Source organism: Silene latifolia, chromosome 6 (assembly GCF_048544455.1).
Source record: "Silene latifolia isolate original U9 population chromosome 6, ASM4854445v1, whole genome shotgun sequence".
NCBI classification, from domain to species: Eukaryota; Viridiplantae; Streptophyta; class Magnoliopsida; order Caryophyllales; family Caryophyllaceae; genus Silene; species Silene latifolia.
In genome coordinates this window covers 123,210,570-123,230,247 of record NC_133531.1, presented here as the reverse complement: position 1 = coordinate 123,230,247, position 19,678 = coordinate 123,210,570, and the positions used below count along the sequence as shown (strand labels likewise).

The window sequence follows — 19,678 nt, the reverse complement described above, 5'->3', positions numbered from 1 at the left end:
ATAGTCATTACACAACCATAAATTTCCATATTTTAATTTAATTTTTAATTTATTTTGTGGTATTATTAAATTAGATAATTGATTGCCGAAGACCCCAATAGATGAATTTAATAGGACAAAATGTTAATGAAAATTATGGGTGTTGAGTAATATAAGGAGTTTTAATAAAATTATTAACATATTATATTACAAAAAATAATTAAATAGGAAAAAAATTTAATTAATTTGGTGTGTGTTAAGTATTATGAAGAGTTTTAATCAATTTATTACCATGTTTAATTAAAAAAAATTAAATAGGAAAATGTTAATAATGGTGGGTGTTCAGTAATATGAAGAGGTTTAATTAATTTATTAACAAGTTTTATTACAAGTTTTTTAAAAACCGATGAATTAAATAGGAAAATGTTAATAATGGTGAGTGTTTAGTAATATGAAGAGGTATAATTAATTCCTTAATATGTTTTATTACAAAAATTTCAATTAAAATTTCAATTTTAATTACAAATTATGAAATTTATTAACATGTTTTATTACAAAAATTTCAATTAAAATGTCAATATTAATTATAAATTATGAAATTTGATGTAAATTTGTAAGAGTTATATAAATTTTGGAAGACAATATATTTAATATACAAAATTAATTTAAGAATAATGATAATATCCTTTCATATTATAGATATAAGTGAATTAAGTTAATTTATAGATAAATGATTTAAATTAATGATATGTAATAATAAATTGATAATCCATGTCACATTAATTCGCCATGTCACATTAAAAATATGCAACATCACATTTAAATATGTCATGTCACATTAAATTTTAATCTAGGTGGCTTTTTGGATCCTATGTGGCTTTGTCAAGGTGACGTTTATTTGTCATTTTAGGGTAACCTTTTAGTTATATTTTATAGATATAGACTTGATGGGGCATATTCTGCACCCGCTGACCAAGTCAACATATTGAGTGGGGTCAAAGATATCCACGTCAAGTCAACGACCTAGACAGCCTAGCCGATGCAGCCTAGCCGATCCACGTCAAGTCAACCCGCTGACCAAGTCAACATATTGAGTGGGGTCTCGGCATGGCAACCTACCAGCCGGGGCACATACCCGCGTACTCATATCCAAGAACCCTCGGCATGGGGTCAACCAGGCTCGCCGGCCTTCCATAGGTCCCTCAGCCGAGGGTAGATCAGTCTTTCCACCTACTACGCCACTTGGCCCACTTGGCCACTACGTGACAAAAGGTGAAAGTCTATAAATACTCCTCAATCCTCATTGAGGAAGGGATCCAGAATCTAACCTAAGAACCACTTGAATTGGTATTATCTCTCTCATCTCTCTACAATACACATAATCAAGCTACATACTACTTAACCACAATAGGTTCACTGACTTGAGCGTCGGAGTGAGTACGCTTGGCACAAAGCCAAGCCCTCAGTTTGCCCATTGTTGCAGGAGAGGCCGAGGAGAGCAGTCAAGGCTAGAAGAGGCATTATTCGACAAAGCTAGCGTGGTAAACAAACCTGCTTCGGAATTCATACCCGGAACAAGACTATTACAAATACAATTATTTCGTAATTGTGAAAGCTATATAAAATGGTAATAAAAAATTCCATCGTAATTAAAGGTGTACCAATTTCGTAAATGTAGTACATAAAAAATTTATTTGCGAAAAAAAAACCGAGAAAAAAAAAGAGAGGAGAAAATCGATAACATTGCTCATAATCCAAAAGGACTTAACTATCAAGAAAGAACAAGGCCAGCCCAACATTGAAATATCCACGGCCCAATTGGCTAGGGTTTATCTATTTCTCATACCAATTCGCACTCTCACACTCTGTCACTTGTCACTTAACCACTGCTGTAGTCAACAAATATTTCTCTCCATTTTCATGGATTTTATTCACTGATTAAATCCCATTTTACTTTTTTAATATTAATAAATCTTTCCAATTTTCCATTTTTAATATCAAACCAACAAAAATGGCAACCGCAAACCCTTTCGATTTGTTGATTGACGACGACGCCGGTGATCCCTCCGTTCTCATCGCCGTCTACGAACAGAAAGCCGCCGCCGCCGCCGCTGCTGCTGCTGCCGCTGAGAAACTAGCCGCCGCCGTTGCAACAACCAAGTCTGCTAAGCTCCCTTCCAAGCCGCTTCCTCCCGCTCAAGCTGGTCCTTTCTATCTCTCTCTTTTTCTATTACTTTTTTTTTTCCCGATCATTTGTTTATCTTTGATTAAAATAAGTCTCGGAAATAGTAAACTTATAAACGGAACGAGTAAATACTTGAAATTTGATTTTCTTTAATTTTGACTTGATTGTTTGAACGCGAGGTTTGAGAGTTTGGTCGCAGATATGCTGTTGTACTGCAACAAAAATAAAAACATAAATGGAAAATATTAGGGTTAAAGTGTCGTGTCGTCTTGAAGATTGTGAAAAGAAATGGGAAGAACCCTAAGTTAGGGAGGGAATATAGTTGATTTTCGTGTTTCAAGAATCGGTGGCTGAAGTTGAAAGGTTGTGTTTTTGCGGTAGGAATGATTGTTTATGTATGAAGTATTATATGTAATACTGGTAACGTTGTAATTAGGATGTTGTCAACGCTTTTCTGAAGTTCCGATGAAGGTCTTTGTGCTTTTCGAAAATGTTCGAGAATGATGAATTAGCAAACACGTTTTTTTTGTTTTTGTTTTTATAAATTTGAGAGAATATTGCGCAAAGAATTGCATTTTCCAAATACTGTCACTATGATATGTTAGGATAATAACATTAATGTTTCAGATGTTGCATCATAATTGTGGCCGATTTTAGATATATTGAGCTAAGTAATGAATATGGGGGACTCTTAGTTGGCCGATTTTAGATATATTGTATGACTTGTCTGATAAGTCTAAGCTTAACTTGTTATACAGTAAGAGAGGCAAGGAATGAAAGAGGCCGTGGTGCTCGTGGGTATGGCCGTGGGCGTGGAGCAAATGGAGCCATCTCGAATAGGGAGAATCTTGCCCCTAATGAAAATGGATTTACTTTGGATCCCGCCGTGCAGAAGCCATATGAAGGTCGTATTGGATTTGATAATGGTCGTGGAGGAAGGCGTGGAGGTTTCAGCAATGGAGATGCTGATGGAGACCGTAGAAGGAACTATGAGCGCCGCAGTGGCACTGGACGTGGGTTAGTGACTGTTTATCTATGAACAACAGATTTTAATGGTATATTTTCTTAGGATGTATCAGCTAAATGGGTTATTCATTTTTATTTTGGTAATGTTGTTCCGTTCAGAAGTGAGATCAAGCGTGATGGTGCTGGCCGTGGAAACTGGGGAACGACAAATGATGATATTGCCCAGTGAGTGTTTAAGTCTTCTTGGGTTTTACTGATAAGTTGTATGTATTGTTATTTTGCGCTTATCTACTAATTGGCAATCTTCCTTCTTCAGGGAGGTTGAGGAGCCTATTGCAGAAAATGAGGTGAATGTTGCAGCTGAGAAGCCAGCAGGAGAGGAAGAAAATGTTGATGCTGAGAAGGAAACTACTGTGAAGAAGGCTGACGAGGACCCTGAAGAGAAGGTGGGGTTTTTTTTCTCTCTACATGTGTAGCTGAGTGCCTGAGTCCTATTGTGTGGTTGCTGTATTTTGATAATTTGCATCTCTTTTTTGAGTGTTTAATTATATTTAGTAAAGTTTGAGTTTGTCTTAATTGCAAAGAGGGATTTGTGTTTGTAAACAATTTCATCTTATCCAATGAGGCGATGACTCTCCTGTTTATTTGTTACAATTATTTTCTTTGGTGGGCGGGGCGGATAATCAAGGTCAACTAATAGAGAAGTTCGGTTATTCATGGTGATGTTGGACGGAAATTATATGTATAACAGGGTTGTTTAATGACAAGTAAGATGCACTTTTTGTCGGCTGAGAAGCATACTGTGGGAAAATACGATGATCTGTGAGCTTAGTAGGTTTATGTTACTTTAGGGTAATGTCTGTTTGCCTATGGGGGAGTTTTTTGGGCTTTGGTGAAGGTTAGCTCTATTATGGTTTTAGATGCCGTGGACTATTGATTTGCTGTATTTTGTTTTTGTTTTGGTGAAAGTTTGCGGTGTTTTAAGTAAATGCTTGTTTACTATTATGTGGGTCGCCTCACCACTATCACTCTAGGGTGTGTCATGTGTGTATATGGTTCGGTAAAGTGGTCGCCTCACCACTACCATTGACTCTACTTCAGTGTATAAGAAATGACTGAGACACTCAATGCCACTAGAGTCAAGGACGGTTGGTTTTACATCCAACAATAGGGAGTATTTGACTCTATTGAAATGGAAGAGCTTTGTGGCTCACCTCATTTGTTTAAAATCATTATTCTGATTGTTCTATTGGTTTTCAGCAATACACACTCGAGGAGTATGAGAAGATACTAGAGGAAAAAAGGAAGGGTTTACTGTCTCTGAGCGAGCAGAAGAAGGGTGAAGAGAGGAAGATTGATGTCAAGGAATTTCAGTCGATGCAACTGGTGTCAAAGAAGAAGAATGATGATGAAGTTTTCATTAAACTGGTAATAATCACTGGATAATGTCACTCTGAATTTAACATTATAAAGTCTTTTTCGTGATAAAAAACAATACGTTCATTATCTGTCAGGATTCTGAAAAGGACAAAAAAAGAGAGGCTGCTGAGAGAGAGGAGAAATCCAAGAAGGTAATCCTAGTTTATGAATTTTGCATCTTGAACAGATTAGGCATCTGTTCTGGCGGTGCTTTCATATTTTTCCTAGTTTAGAAGGATGAACAAGTAAGCTTGTAGAAGGGAAATAAATAGAGGTATGCCTCGAGCATTTCCCTCCAACTAAATGTACTAACCAAACAAGGGAAATCATTTATCATTCCTCTCCTTTCCATCCAAATCCCTTGCTGTAAGTTCATTTGCTACTATGATAGGATCATTCTTTTGGAATATGCTACTGGGCTCGAGCCATATTATTATTGTTACGAGACTCCAAGGCATTTGACATCTGCATTATGATATATGTTGGGAGGCTGTAGAATGTTTTTAGCATGAATTGTTATCCCTACACGCTGACATGTCATTTTCTATGGGTGCTTGTTATGCAGTCTGTGAGCATTAATGAATTCCTAAAGCCAGCTGAGGGAGAGACACACTACAGATCAGGTGGACGCGGAAGGGGAAGGGGCCGTGGTGATAGGGGTGGGAGACATGGTGGAGGTGGCGGCTATGCTAGGAACAATGGGTCTGCTCCGAAAATTGAAGACAACAGTCAATTCCCAGCCTTGGGCGGGAACTGAGAAATGAGAAATGAGGATGTCATCTAGCTACACTACTAGTTATCTAATTGTTTTTAGATCTCTTGCAATTCGATGATGTCCAGGAGCTTCTAGATAAACTCTTTATTTACTGTGTTTTCCTTGATTAAGAGTGTAAATTTTAGATGGTTTGACTTGACAAGTTTAGATCTAGTTTTGGCCGTTATGAATCTCAAAATTGGATACAGGTGCTGTTTGTCTTGCATCAGGTGACAAACTTGAGTTTATTTTGATCCTGAGGGCTACCTAAAGAGGTGGTGACGGAGTAATAATCAACCCGTTATTGAGCTAATGTTCCAACATTTACATTTCACCAAAACAAAAAAAATGTTCAATAACATACCTTCAGCAAGTTAGGTTTTGCTGAAAGGATTGAGTTGAATCAAGTTATTTTCGTGCGGTTCGTTATCCAAATAAGTTATTTGGAGATAACGGTCAAGATGTGATGCTAAATATTTGGCTCGAGTTGGATAGGATTCGGTCAGGGTAGTTTTGTTTAGTCTATCTTGATTTATACGGATTAGTCTCACTCTCATACGTCTCTCCCAAGTTTGTAGTGATGATTAAACTCATGATGAGTTTCATAAAAAAAACACATGATAGACAATTTTGATAGAAAGCTATTTTTTTTTTTTGGTGACGAGGAAACTCGCAGCCACTATCTTCGGTGCGCACTGGGTAAACCCCCCTTGGGTGTACGTGAGGCTTGAACTTGGCTCTTCTAAGAATTTCACCCAAGTTTTAACCACTAGACTCCACCCTTGCGGGCTAAAAACCTAATTACACCACCTTTATTAGCATGTATTTTCGCTAATCAAGAAGATCAAATTGAGGAAACACCACCTTTTTATATCGCTTAGATAAAATCTACCCATGTTAGGGCAATCTCACTCCGGAACTGAAAGCAACTTAAATTGGTAGATTCTTCCCTAATTTGATTTTTTTTCATTTGTAAAATGCAAGCTGTTATCTTCCATGACTATAAAACCCACTAAAAGGATTATGATAAATCTCTGACCACTCGTTTAAGTGATGGTAACGCACCAACCAACTTTTAGTTGCAATTTTGATAAAAAAATGTTAATTGATAATGAGTAATGACAAATGATTATAATGGTTACGTAAATCTACCATCATTAACGTGTATTTTCTTCAGCAATCAAGATGATCAAATAAAGCAAACAAGTCTGTCCCAAATAAATCTCCTACATAATCTCTCCATCATTCTTCCTTGAAACACTCTATTCTTCTACCAAAACATAAAACCAAAACAAAATCAAACCAAAAAAAACAAAATCAAAATCCCCAGGCATTTACAAAAAAAATGCATAGATCATCAAGCAACACTCGAGTTGCAGACGATTTTTACAAGAATTCGTCCGCTTATTATTCATCTTCATCTTCATCATCATCTCCGGCTAACGTTGACGGAGAAGTTGTCGGGAATTTACCAATGTATAACCCAACTTCACACGTGGCTAAGAAAGAGAGGTCCCACATCAGATCTGCTGAAAACGCCGTTCATCTTATTCCTCTTGTTCTTCTTCTTTGCGCTGTCATCCTTTGGTTCTTTTCTAACCCTGGTATTCTTTTTACCCTTTTTAATCATCGCTAATTCTTGTGTTTACGCTAACTTGTTTTTATTAAAAAAGTACACACAATTTGAACTGTGTTAATTAATTGCAATCATTGTTTTTTATTTTATTTTATTTATGCGTTAGGGAAACCGTTTTCGGTGTTTTGCATGATTGCGTTACAGATTGGTTTAAGCCAATTATATATTAGTGGTTCATGTATTCTGATCTTGATCTTGAATGATAATGAATTTGTGATTATATTTTGATCTTGATCCAAATTTATTCCTGTGTATTCACATTGGGGTGTTGGGAAATGATGGCGGTATTCCGTGTGTCGAAAGGAAAAGGAAGGAGCGATTTGCACACTTTGGTTTGTAAATTGGCTTGGAATGAAATAGTGGGTACGGAAAATGGAGGGACGGGTGGGATTAAAATTGATCCGACATGGGATTATAGGAAAGAAATAGAGGGGTAGGGAAAATGGAGGGACGGGTGGGATTATAGGCGGTATTCTCTTATCGAAAGTTAGGATGAAATGATGAGCGGTATTCTTAATTTCTCTTACCAAATTAAAATTGATCCGACATGGGATTATAGGAAAGATTTAGAAAGAAAATGTGCAGTAAATTGGCCCCTTTCTTCTTTCCCTCTTCAATATGTATTGTAACAAAGGGTACCAGTGTTGGTAGATCAATGGGTAATGTGTAGTTTTGATCAAAGCAAAGTTTAATGAAGCTAATTGGGTTACATGGATGGGTTATGTGCCCTAATTGAAGCTCCCATCAAATATGTCCCCTTTATTTTGGTTGTTAGTCTTAAGTTCTTAACTATGACGCCAAGCACCATTGCATTGGCAATTGCCTTTGTGCAAGGACGGAAAGCTCTTTACAATGTGGGCGTTCAAACTCCTGTTGAATTCCCGGTTCCTTTATTAATAGCCTTCGTCTATTTGGCTGTTTGCCTGACATGATTATAATTTATATGGGATGTTCATGCGCTCCCTCAGTTAGAGGAGTTGATTTTAGCTGATTATTTTTACAAGTCATTTCTGATTTCTCTATGTAGAAATGTGTCTTACAAATGAAACATGTAACTGCTCAATTTCAGATAGGGATGAGGCATTGTTATAGGCGTCTGTTCTGACTTGCCGAATTAAGATTTACTTCTCCCTAATCTGCATGTAGCTTTTCTGTCAATACGTTACTGTCGTCGTATCTTGATTTATATACTTGAAGCTGATGACTATATAACTACCTTTTCATTTCTGCCTTCACCTGGTTTTCCGATGCTCAGGCCATTTTTAAATTTTCTTTTTTTTGGACATTCTTCCTTGGCATCAACAACTCTGAAATTCATGATTGTTACCAATGTTTAGTCGGGTGAATCATCAAATAATAATTGTTCCATTTTTGATTTTGCAGTTGATGTCGTGAGTAAAATGCCGGATACAATTGTTGCCAGACATGAAGGACTGAAAGCTGCAGGGGGTGTTGACATTGATGGCACTCAGAACAGTTTGCTGGCACACCTCGAGTTAGATGACTCCGATTTATTACGCCGTCATAATATTCAGCAAACAAACAATAGAAAGCGATTGATATGATTGAAGCACCCTACTCATAGAGGTGAAGATAAGTATACTACTAGCTCGTTCCTAGTTTTTCTATAGGCAAGTACCTGGGTTCTTATTCAATTTTCTAGGCTCTATAAGTTTGTGACTATGCCTACATTAAGTAGAATCGATTGCTGTAGTATTGCGGCCCAATATAGTGGCTCTACTTGAAAAACAATTGCAACTAAAGTATGAAAAAGTATTTTAAGAGCTTTTGCCTGGATCTTTTGATGAATTTATTTGGATTTTACACGTTCTAGTTAGTGATTTGTGAGCTATTTCTTTCGACAATTTCTCTAGGTGATGCCTAGTCTTGCTTGATTCGACTTGTAGGAACTTACGTCTACTACGATATAATGAAACTCGATTTAACAGGAGCTTTGAAAGAAGGTTAAGATCAGATTAATTTAAACTAACCCAGGTTTGAGAGATGTGATTGTTGAACGAGAAACGTTGAATTGAAGAATGAGAATGGACCGAAATGAATGGAGGCATCAGAAGTCTGAAAACTAAGTTATATTAACTCGTGTAGGCTTTGTTGAAATGTGCCCCTAGACAAGGTGGTATGACAACGGCCAAAATAAGTTTTTTTAGCATATGTTCGTTAATGGCTGCGAAACTTAACTATCAATAAATTTTCATATGAATCAGTCTTATGATCTGACTTTCTTATATAAAAACAGAATAATTGAATACTGGTACAAATATTGGGGAAGGTCCTCTAGAGAGGCTCACAAGCGAAATTTGTATGTTCAAGAAGTGGCTTGAGCTGTACTATCTTGGGTATGACAAAGCCATTTCTCAAGGAACAAATCACCGGGTTCTCCCATTGGAGAAGCCCTCCAACAAGGTTAGCCCGGATGGTTAAGGGAAATATCCGAGGCCACCTCTCGCCCTCATAAGATCTCAATGCATCTTGGATTGATCCTTGTGTTCTTATCGCGTTAGAGAGATTCTTAGCCAAGACGACCGAGTCCTCTAGTGCACAACATCCGCCTTGTCCGAGGTTAGGAGTCATCGGGTGCCAAGCATCGCCAACAAGGACAACTCCCCCTTTTGAGACTGGTGGGGTAAGGCCAGGCCATAACCACCTGTCCTCAAGTGCGGCCCGAGAGATTGTCTCTTCTGGGGTGATGTTTATGGTGTCAGGCAGCTCTGAAGGCCAGTTCTTGACCAAGTCAAGTGCTTGTCTCTTTAGTTCCTTTGGATCGGTAATTTTTGGACCTGATATTTTAGAATACCATCGTTAGAAAGACGGAGAACAAATTTCATACGAAACTTGGCATATTTTAGTTTAAACTGTCACATGGTAAAATATGCGCCATCTATCTTAGTTGGCGGGCCAATGGCGGAGCAAGAGGGTGGCAGATGAACTCGGAAAGAAATTTAACACAAGCAAGGTAAATGCATTCATAATTTGCAGAAGACCTGGTGAATCGCTGTTATAGCAGATGAACCAGTAGACTTTTGTAGGAGAAACAGGTACAAATCCAGCTCTTAACCCTCTTCCATAAATATAGTTTACTCTTGGCTTGTAAGGCTGACCCTCGGGATAGTACGCGAGCCCTCGGAATGCACAGTGCCCCGCATACTTAGGCTCAGGAAATCCCATCCATCGCGCTATTGGAGACCTGATCCCGTCACAGGCAATCACAATCTGAATAGAATAGTGGCAAAGGTGAGAAAGTTGAAGTTGAGTTTCATGATCTCACTGATCTAGAAAGCTAATGTGAGAGACCAATGCTGCTAGATGATAAGTCACTGACTGGTGATATTCATGAGACTCGACAACTGGTAATTTGGGACATCTCAGTTTGGGTATACTGCATCTGAATCGGGACTGATCATCTTGGGCCGGGTATGTTCCGGCTGCATTAGTATATATTTACTGACCATCTTGGTTCTTTTGTTTTACCCTGTTGATGGGTTTCCTTTTGTTTTACCCTGTCGATGGGTTTTGAACCCAGGTTGTGGTAGGCAGGACAAAACTATATCCAAAAAATGAGCAAAGTAGAGTTTTGCACCTCGGCTGATAAAATGGCTCCATTGGTTAACTCTAGTTTAGTTTCCCCTGTCTTATTATCCTCCTCGATCTTAGCAAGCTTTGATGAGAATTGCACAGATCCTGACGGTAGCTCAGAGGCCAGCGTCTGTAGGAGAACTCGCCTTTCAACTGCTCGAACCTCCTGACTATTATGTATTTGTCCAAGTTTCATATAATCAGTTGATTAAGAAAAGATTAAGGTGTCTTGACACATTTGTTGTAAACTTGTAATAAAGTCTAAGGCATGTCGTTTCATGCAATTCTCGATTCAATTTTCATGTACTTTTAGCTCAGAGTCCAAGGCTGTGTAAGTACAGTTCTCATAGACCTTAGTGGACAATAAATGAGAGAACTAACCTTTGGTCGACGTCTTTGAAATCAAAAGATCGAAGCTCCTTCCCTTGGTCTGTTTTTAATGTCAACCTGTGCGGCCACTGATATCATGAAGAGATTTAGCAGCAAAATACCCGCTAAAACAAACGTACTCTCTGCTACAATAGGTGACTGGTGAGGGAGATTCTTAACAAACGCATGGAATTGAAATGAACGAAGGGAGTATAAGAAAGTAATACCCTTGAATTTGAAGAAATTGCGATCGAAGTTGATCACCAACACCAAGAACATCCAAAACACTCCAACCATTCTTAAACAGAGTTAGTGAAGTTCCCCCTGTTCTTAATCCATCTGTCTGCTCCAACACTAGTGACTGAATTCCAAGCCTTGACAGAATCACAAACATTTCGTATCAACAAAAAGAGAATAACAAATTAGCATAAAAGGTATCCGCGAAAATGGTAATTAAGCCGGGGAGACCTGTGAAGGGCGAGAGCAGTGGCGAGGCCAGCAATACCAGCACCAACAATCACGATTTCTTCTTTTCGTTGCCCTGAATTTGAAGTTAAACTAGAATTTGCGAAACACGTAAATTTACGTGCATTATGAGTGAATCTTTGAGGAGACAATGAAGGGTGAAAAGAGGTTGAAAGTAATGGAGATGATAGAGTTTTCAACGCCATAGAAAATGATCAAGGTATGCAGCAAAGGAAGTATTTTGAGAGAAAGAGTGGAGAAGTATGCTAAGTTGGAAAATGAGGAGTTGAAATTATGCAAAGTGGTGGTGTTGGCAGCCATTGGATACTTGTGGCTCACAACTTTGGATAAATGTTTGTATTACAAGTCAACTATAAGCACAGCACAAATTCTTATTTCAGACGAACCATTTTCATCTTTTTGATTTTGTGACTATTTTATGGTCAAATGTAGCCACAATGGCCCCGCTAATTCTACAGCTTATGGTAAATTGGTTTGCAAAAATGGTCGCATTTAGCTGTAGTCTATGGATTTGAATAGTGAAATTTAGAAGTTATGTTTCGGCTTTCGAGGGCATATCCGGTTCTGGATTTTATCTTTGGGATCCACATCCATAAAAACGATCAAAATTGTAGGTCGGATACTAGGATGTAGGTCTAGTACATAGTGATGTCATCAATGCATTTTAGGTACTGATTTGGTCAAAGTAGCTTATTTGACCAAAATTTTAGGTAGCTTATTTTTTTTGTAAGCGTTTGACAAGTAGCTTATTTAACCAAATAAGCTATTTCAAATGAAATGCTACCTAGAGTAGCATTTGAGATTTCAGTCTTTCAGGTACCTGATTTGGATTTGATTTTCCGTTTTACCCTTTAAATTTATACTATTAAATAATTATCATATCCTTTTACGTCATTTCATCAAAATCAGTTACATTTACAGTTAGTTTGTCAAACACTTTTTTACCTTAACGATTCTAATTTTATTTCTAATCGATTCATTTTGAGTTTCAATTAGCTTTTTTAGTTTTACTACCTTTTGATTAGTTTTACCAAACTAAAACTAGTTTGAAAAGGTAACAAACTGAAAAGTTACCAAAAACCTAAAAAGCTAAAAATCAAAACGTGGCGAAAATTAGGAGCTGATAAGGTAACTGATTATTTTAGTAAAATGATGTAAAAGGGTATAATAATTATTTAATATTATAGATTGAAGAGGTAAAAATAGAATATAAATTAAGATCGGGTACTGAAATCTCAAATGCTACTTTCATTTGAGGCAGCTTATTTGGGCAAGCAAAGGCAAACAAATAAGCTACTTGCCAAACACTTCCTCAAAAATAAGTTACCTGAAATTTTTGTCAAAAAAAGCTACTTCAGTCAAAACAGGTACTGAAATGTCGTATCAAACAGAGCCTTAAAGTGACATGAAATGTCGTACCAAACAAAGCCTTATAGTGCAGTGCGATATCCACTTTTATCCGCCCCACTTTCATCTCTACTCATAAATTTATAACATTTGGATTTAGGTCGGATCTAAATCTGAACCGAATCCTATCTAAATCTTATTTATCATCATTGCTATATTCAATCATTATCATTACAAGGACTCCAAGCAATGTGCAGATCAACTTTTGTTTAACAAAAACAAACATGAGACTACTGAGAAAAAGAGAGTGCAAACAAATGATTTTTTTTTTTACAATTTTCAACGAACAATTATGAGATGGTAGTAACATTATGAGACAAGGTATGGACCGACAACCTAACGAACTTCTAATTAGCAACTCGTAACAACCTCGCGTGTATCTCCGAGGAGGTCCAAACGTGTAATAATCTGAGAAAAAGAGAGATGTCAAAAGGGGGAGAACGAAATAATGAAGCATTAAATGTACAAGAAGAAGATTGTTAATATTGTGATTTACAGGGTAAAGCATTTGACTAATCTGAAATGCAACCTGCTTCAACCAACAAATACTGAATGCTTTGATTCTGTTAGCAAGGTATGAAGATATAATATGATGATTACTAATCTCGGAAAACGAAAGACATGAAGATAGCATATAGACTTGTTATATATTCAGACACTTTTATAAGTTGCCATATCCTGTTCTTCATGGCAATGCTAACGATCTCCTGAAATTTTGAAGGCCTCGCAACTTCAAAGGGCTCCAAACCAATTGCTTTTTCTGCAAAGCAACAACAGTTGGGTGTTTTGGTTTCCATGACCCCACCTGTTCTGAAGAAGGGCTTGGCACAAACCTCCTACTGCTCATAGGTGTTGCTTCAACAGATGAACTAGCCATGGTCCTCGACTCTGGCATCGGAGTAAACACCTTGGAATTTTGCAGTCCTCGCAGCCTCAAAGGGCTCCAAACCAATGGCTTTTTCTGCAAAGCAACAACAGTTGGGTGTTTTGGCTTCCATGACCCCACCTGTTGTGAAGGAGGGCTTGGCATGAACCTCCTACTGCTCATAGGTGTTGCTTCAACCGATGAACTAGCCATGGTCCTCGACTCTGGCATTGGAGTAAACACCTTGGAAAAACGCCTGACCCTCCCTATCCCGCTAACAAATGACGGCCTTGGTAATGTACTCTCGCGTTTGGATTGAGTATTCAATTGCGTGCTCAAGTGTGAGTTTGGTTCAGGTCGGAGAGTTGCAATAGAAATCCTCCTCCTGGGTTGTAACGTTGGTTCAACCATTTGTGCAGATGGTCTCGCAGCAATTGAGACACGTCGTGGTCCTCTAAGAGCTCCTCTTGTATTTGTGGGACACAGATTGTTTTCTTTGCCATCTGATGAACCTGGATGAAAAGAGGGCAAGTTCAAAGCTTTCTTAGGTTGGAGAGATGATTGTGGAGGCATAAAATTGGATATTCTTCGAAGTGGCATTCTTGTATTTGGAGGACGACCCAACGGAGGTTTGGTAGGAGCAAGTGATGTGGTCCTTTGAGCCTGTTTTGGAGGTCTGGTAGAACCTGATGCAACAGATCGGCTTTCCTGCTTCAGTCTAAGCTTCCTTTCTTCACCCAGTTGATTCTCAAGCTCTCGTACCTGTTTTAATATCATAAACCTTAGGAATGTTTAAATTTTGATGCCCTATGGTTTGAGCTAATTCGTCTTTGGATTTTCCAGTTTTCACTAGTTTCACTTTGGTGACCTGACTTATGAACGGTTTGGAAAGTCTGTCACATTCATGACCTAAGCTAGAACATAGTTAAAATAGTATACATCTTATCAAGTAATATTACTAGCGGTTTAAGCATAATGAAGATAGTTAAAATCTAAGTTCACATTATACACGTCTGTACAGTGAATTATAACGTTTAGTTTTGTGATGCATGTCAACGTAATGACGTAAGATGCAAAGCATGTAGTAATTCACATCTGCTTTTTGATAGTACCTTTTCCTGAAGACTTCTACAAATTTGTTCCCTGGTAGCAAGTCTTAGCTGCAATGACTGTACATTATCCTGCAATCTCTTTGTTTCCTTTTCATCATTCTTTAATTTTTCAGCCTGTTAAGTAGAACTGAAGTGTGAAAGCTGCAGAAAAAAATAGTATGTACATCAAGCATTATCACACTCCAGAAAATAGAAACACACCATATACTTATACTTAAGTAGCTCAGAGACATCAGCCTGTTTGCGTGCTGGACCATGATCAATTCCCTTTACACGACTGGCAAAGTTCAAGGAGCAAAGAGTCTCCCCCAAGTCAGTATCAGCTGGGCTTATTTGGACAAACATTAAGGTTTTGCAATCACCACCTGTTTTGCAAGAAATATAAACAATTAATCAAGGTAATCAGGCTGTAAAAAAAAAAAAAAAAAAAAAAAATCAAGGTAATCAGTAGAATGCAACTTTCATCGAGCAACATGACAGTTCTTGTCGACTTCACCAATGTCAATGTAGTTTAGGAAACATCATACCTAAGGAACTCTGTAGCATGTGAGTTAGTTTTGAGTTCCTGCAATAAGCAAAAAAATTAGGTGAGCTATGGTCTAAAATCCTGCAAACTGAGTGTCTAAATCCTAAACTGATCTCCACGTCGTAAATTGTACAAACCTGTATGGCACATGGGATGTCTTTGATGCTAGAGCAGAGATGACATCTCCTAGAGCGGAGAGAGATTTATTTATGAACTGTGATTCTTTAAGCCTTTCACCTTCAACTTCTATTCTTCCCACACGCTCACTTCCAGCCAGGTCCACTAACCAGAGGTTGCTCTTTGTCTTTTGCCCATTTACTAAATTCTCCCCTTTCACAATTACGCGCAACAAACTACACACAAGCAAATTAAGACTAATCAACCCTGTCGGAAATGCAAGTTTCCATCTATTGACCCCAAATAAGAGAGTGATGCTTGCCCACCATTTTGACCATTAAAAGAGACTTAAACACTGTTGCTTACCAATGAGATCGGCTGCTGAGTTCATTAGCGTTGGTTGATCCAACAGATCTAACTCGGCTCCCTGTCTTAAGTAATTCCCATACTTCCTCTGTACCATATACACGGGCCTCAACAAGTCCAGGGACTTCTTGTGTACCTTCTGCGGATTGCTTTATCTCCAATCTGAATGCACAACACAAGGCAACACATTTATTCAGCCAGTGAAAATAGTGTTCTTAGACTTGGAAAAAAAAAATATTAAAGGAATAAAGATTTTGCAACATATTTAGCAAGTTAACAGGCTAATTTGCTGTAATTATGACAAACTGAGTCACTTACTTCTTTGGTGGCTCACTGGTATTCTCCACTAAGAGGTCTCTTATTCTTTCATTGTACACCTCCAACATGCTGACACACAGCTCATATTTCATTGTACAGCTTCTGTGATCAGCAATTCTGAATAACTCCTTCAAGGTTCTGTAGTTAACTCCCCTATTCTCAGGTGTCCCTTCCATCGTAAAAGTTTTCCCTGTTCCAGTCTGTCCGTATGCAAATATACAGACATTGTAGCCATCCAGCACGGAGGTGACGATTGGCAATGTTTCAGCAAAGACATCCTCTGTAAATTCAACAAAGATCAGAAAAGACGCCTATGGTGTACTTAAATAGTCTGTATCCACATTTGTAGTTGTCAAGTACTGACAAATTAGTACAAACACATTTACCTTGCTTGGTTTCTGGCCCAAAAACATGGTCAAACTTAAATTGTTTCTTTGAAGAATCGGCACAAGCTACATTCAGTTCATGATCTTGTGATGGGGGAATCTCAACAACGGAAGTGGACCCGTTCGTTACTTCATTTTTGTTCAAAGGTCTGCATCTACAGAAGACCCGAATATTGCCTTTGAGTTCGATCACTTCGTTGTAGAGCCTCTTCCTCTCTCCGTACTCTTCTAGATATCTTTTCTTCAAAAACTCATGATTTTTACCTAAAACCCCAAGTAAAACAAAGATATGAGCGCAGAAGTAAACATCAGACATTTAGAAACACGCGTAGGAAGATATGAACTTACTGAGTTCCTGTAGCGTATTCAGAACTTCAGAGCCAGGAAATGGTTTACTCGTCATCTCCTTTACCTCAGTAGATAAAGCTGAATGCTCCTTCCTTAAAACCTATCATGCCAAAAAAAAAGCTCAATTAGATACTCATGTAAGCAAACCAAATCAAACAGAAAATAATCACGTTTAAGTTCACCTGAATTTTGTCACTAAGTTTACCAATTTTCTTTAAAATTGGAAGCTTTGGCTCCTCATCAGTAGAAACTGCTTCGGAATTGTTTGAAAACGGACTTGCATCAGCAATGCTCACACTTTCTGCAATCCCTTTTAAAGAAACAATCAACAATAGAGAAATACATTTCAATTCTATATGTACTTCGTATACAGTGAAGAATCAGTCGGTCAATATGATTCCTAACACAAATTTCATTGCTCCATTTGTCTAGAAACAGTCTCTTTACAGAGGTAAGATTTTGCATGCATTAGTCCCCCTCGTTGAGGTACAATAACTCATTACTCTGTCAATTTTTTTTGCCAACAAACACGATTACAGCCACGATTTTTAAAATCAATACACTTAAGAACAAGGACGAAATGATGACGAAAAATATGACAACTCTCCATTTGATTTGTTGTTTTCAGCTTCTAAAACCAAATAACCACAATTACAGCAACAACGATTCATGAAAGAAACAAGTCAAACTACCCAAAATTGTAATTCATCTGTTTTATTTTTTCATTTTCAGTAACCACAAAACCACGATTTTTATTATTCCTATGGAACAAAAGTAGATAAAAATCGAATTACGATTGTCTGAAGCCGTGCATGAAATGAAATTCCCAAATATGTAATCATAAACCCTAATCGGAGTTCAAGAAATGAACATGATTGAATCATAAACCCTAAATTCAGAAGAAAGATTCAAGAACTATACGCTAATTAAACGAGATCATTAACCCAATGCATCAAGGACTGGCGCAAATTGCGAGATAAGCAGGACACACTAATTAAAGGAAAAGAAATGGAGGCTAAGAAAATTGATGAATTTACCGGATTCTTGGGACGGCGTGGCTAAATCTTTAGATTGAGAACAAGGTTCGACATCGCCATTTCCAAGAACAATTTCCACTCTTCGATCTGTTCAAAATCAAAATTAACGAAAACACTACCAAAAAGAGAAAAAAAAGGAAGAAAAATTAGAGTTGAATGAGTGGAGTTACCGTCCATTTGGAAAGGAATTAGGGTTAATTAAGCAGTTGATTTTGATGAATTGAGAGATGAAATTAGGGATTTTGGAAGTGGATTGAGAGGTGTGTCAACTGTCAAATACTCGGTAGTAGATTTGAACAAGTTGAGAGTAGAGAGAAAAAGAGAGAAAGGGAGTTTTTAAATTTTGTGATTCCAACGGCTAACTTTATCTCATTACTCTTCCTACAGCCCTATAGGAGCGCAACTATTCTACATTTAATTGGTTTTTCTAACAAAAAATTATACTCACATTGGAATTGGCGGATTGGCCGGGTCGGTTTCAGATGGCTTCTTGTGTTGTGTTGTGTTGGATTTGAGTCGGTTTTTTTTTTTTTTTTTTTTTGACAACAATAAACTTTCATATTGAAAACAAGCAAGATACAAGAGAGTTTAGCCTGTTGCAAGATTTACAGACCATAAACGATGAAGAACAAACAATGTACGGATTAGAATATTATTAAAGAGCAATCATTATTTTTTACTAATTAAATTACAAATTTAATGAATTATGAAGTATTATATTTTTTTGGAAATTTAGATTGATTTATTTACCTTTTTAATTGTTTCCAAAATATAACATATTTATATTATATTTGTGTATGTTAAATAACTAACATCTTTATATTAATTAATACCATAAGTGGGGCCTGTTTATTTTAAAGAAACTTACTGGTATTCTTTAAATTTATATTTCAACCAAAACATTATAATATTTACATTGAAGTCCCTTGTCCAGGTCCATCACACAGTGCTATGATTAAAAAATATATAGTATAATTAATTTGTATAGATTTATTTAATTACATTGAAGTCCCTTGGTTTCTGAAATTACTATATAGTACTAGTATTGGTGCCCGGCTTTGCCCGGGCTACCTCTAGTTATCATTAATTTTTCTTTTCATTAAATAAAATTTGCATAACCCTTAAATTTATCATCATTAATATATTTTTCAATGACATATCCTAAAATTACGATGAAATAAATTTTGAGACAAATTCACTACTCCCGCTATTAATATTTTACTCTTATTAATGAAACAATAGTAATAACATTTCACTATTTGCCCGTAATCATTGTTACTTTCACTACTGCCGCATTAATATTGATAATTTCACTACTCCCGCCGTAATTATTGTTACTTTCACTATTGCCGCATTAATATTGATTATTTCACTACTCCCGCCGTTGTTCTACCACTTTCACTAATCTCGCTGATAATATTGTTACTTTTACTATTCAAATGAGTGATTACTATCATATAACTATATCCAACGTTACTATAATTCTTTTCTTTACTGACGAAACTACTTTTACTACTTAGGCATGCAATTTTAAGAGGATCATATATTTATATAAATATATTACATATATGCATTAAATCAAATCGAAAGAATTATGCAATATTATATATTATGGAATCTAACTTGAATTATTTATAACCTACTTATATTATATTTTTGTATGTTAAATAATTAGCATCTCTATACATGTAATAAACTATAAAGTATAATAAAATTGCATAGATTTTAAATTTAATATATAATTTTATGATGATAATAATTAATACCATAAGTGTGCATGTTTATACTAACTAATTGTTTTATTTTAA

General features: G+C 36.9%; 4 protein-coding genes across 4 annotated transcripts; 2 read left to right on the top strand and 2 right to left on the bottom strand.

The window, feature by feature from the left end:
* Positions 1 to 1,838: 1,838 nt before the first annotated feature.
* LOC141587205 (RGG repeats nuclear RNA binding protein A-like) lies at positions 1,839 to 5,511 on the top strand. The gene is made up of 7 exons (XM_074408653.1): positions 1,839 to 2,183; positions 2,923 to 3,181; positions 3,290 to 3,355; positions 3,447 to 3,576; positions 4,391 to 4,558; positions 4,645 to 4,701; positions 5,115 to 5,511. Exons 1-7 carry the CDS (start codon positions 1,991 to 1,993, stop codon positions 5,304 to 5,306), a joined length of 1,065 nt encoding a protein of 354 aa, XP_074264754.1. The 5' UTR covers positions 1,839 to 1,990; the 3' UTR covers positions 5,307 to 5,511.
* A 909-nt stretch (positions 5,512 to 6,420) lies between these two features.
* Positions 6,421 to 8,776, top strand: LOC141587204 (uncharacterized). The gene is made up of 2 exons (XM_074408652.1): positions 6,421 to 6,907; positions 8,323 to 8,776. Exons 1-2 carry the CDS (start codon positions 6,649 to 6,651, stop codon positions 8,502 to 8,504), a joined length of 441 nt encoding a protein of 146 aa, XP_074264753.1. The 5' UTR covers positions 6,421 to 6,648; the 3' UTR covers positions 8,505 to 8,776.
* Positions 8,777 to 9,084: 308 nt separating this feature from the next.
* LOC141587203 (monooxygenase 2-like) lies at positions 9,085 to 11,686 on the bottom strand. Its single transcript, XM_074408650.1, has 6 exons — positions 11,371 to 11,686; positions 11,130 to 11,276; positions 10,915 to 10,980; positions 10,538 to 10,703; positions 9,942 to 10,170; positions 9,085 to 9,737 (listed from the first exon to the last, which is right to left on the bottom strand). Exons 1-6 carry the CDS (start codon positions 11,571 to 11,573, stop codon positions 9,235 to 9,237), a joined length of 1,314 nt encoding a protein of 437 aa, XP_074264751.1. The 5' UTR covers positions 11,574 to 11,686; the 3' UTR covers positions 9,085 to 9,234.
* Positions 11,687 to 13,258: 1,572 nt separating this feature from the next.
* On the bottom strand, positions 13,259 to 18,286 carry LOC141587202 (kinesin-like protein KIN-14S). Its single transcript, XM_074408649.1, has 12 exons — positions 18,041 to 18,286; positions 17,871 to 17,957; positions 17,016 to 17,143; positions 16,834 to 16,933; positions 16,486 to 16,749; positions 16,100 to 16,379; positions 15,782 to 15,943; positions 15,436 to 15,651; positions 15,300 to 15,337; positions 14,974 to 15,137; positions 14,773 to 14,886; positions 13,259 to 14,422 (listed from the first exon to the last, which is right to left on the bottom strand). The coding sequence occupies exons 1-12, from the start codon at positions 18,045 to 18,047 to the stop codon at positions 13,481 to 13,483; spliced, it is 2,502 nt and encodes an 833-aa protein (XP_074264750.1). The 5' UTR covers positions 18,048 to 18,286; the 3' UTR covers positions 13,259 to 13,480.
* Positions 18,287 to 19,678: the final 1,392 nt, after the last annotated feature.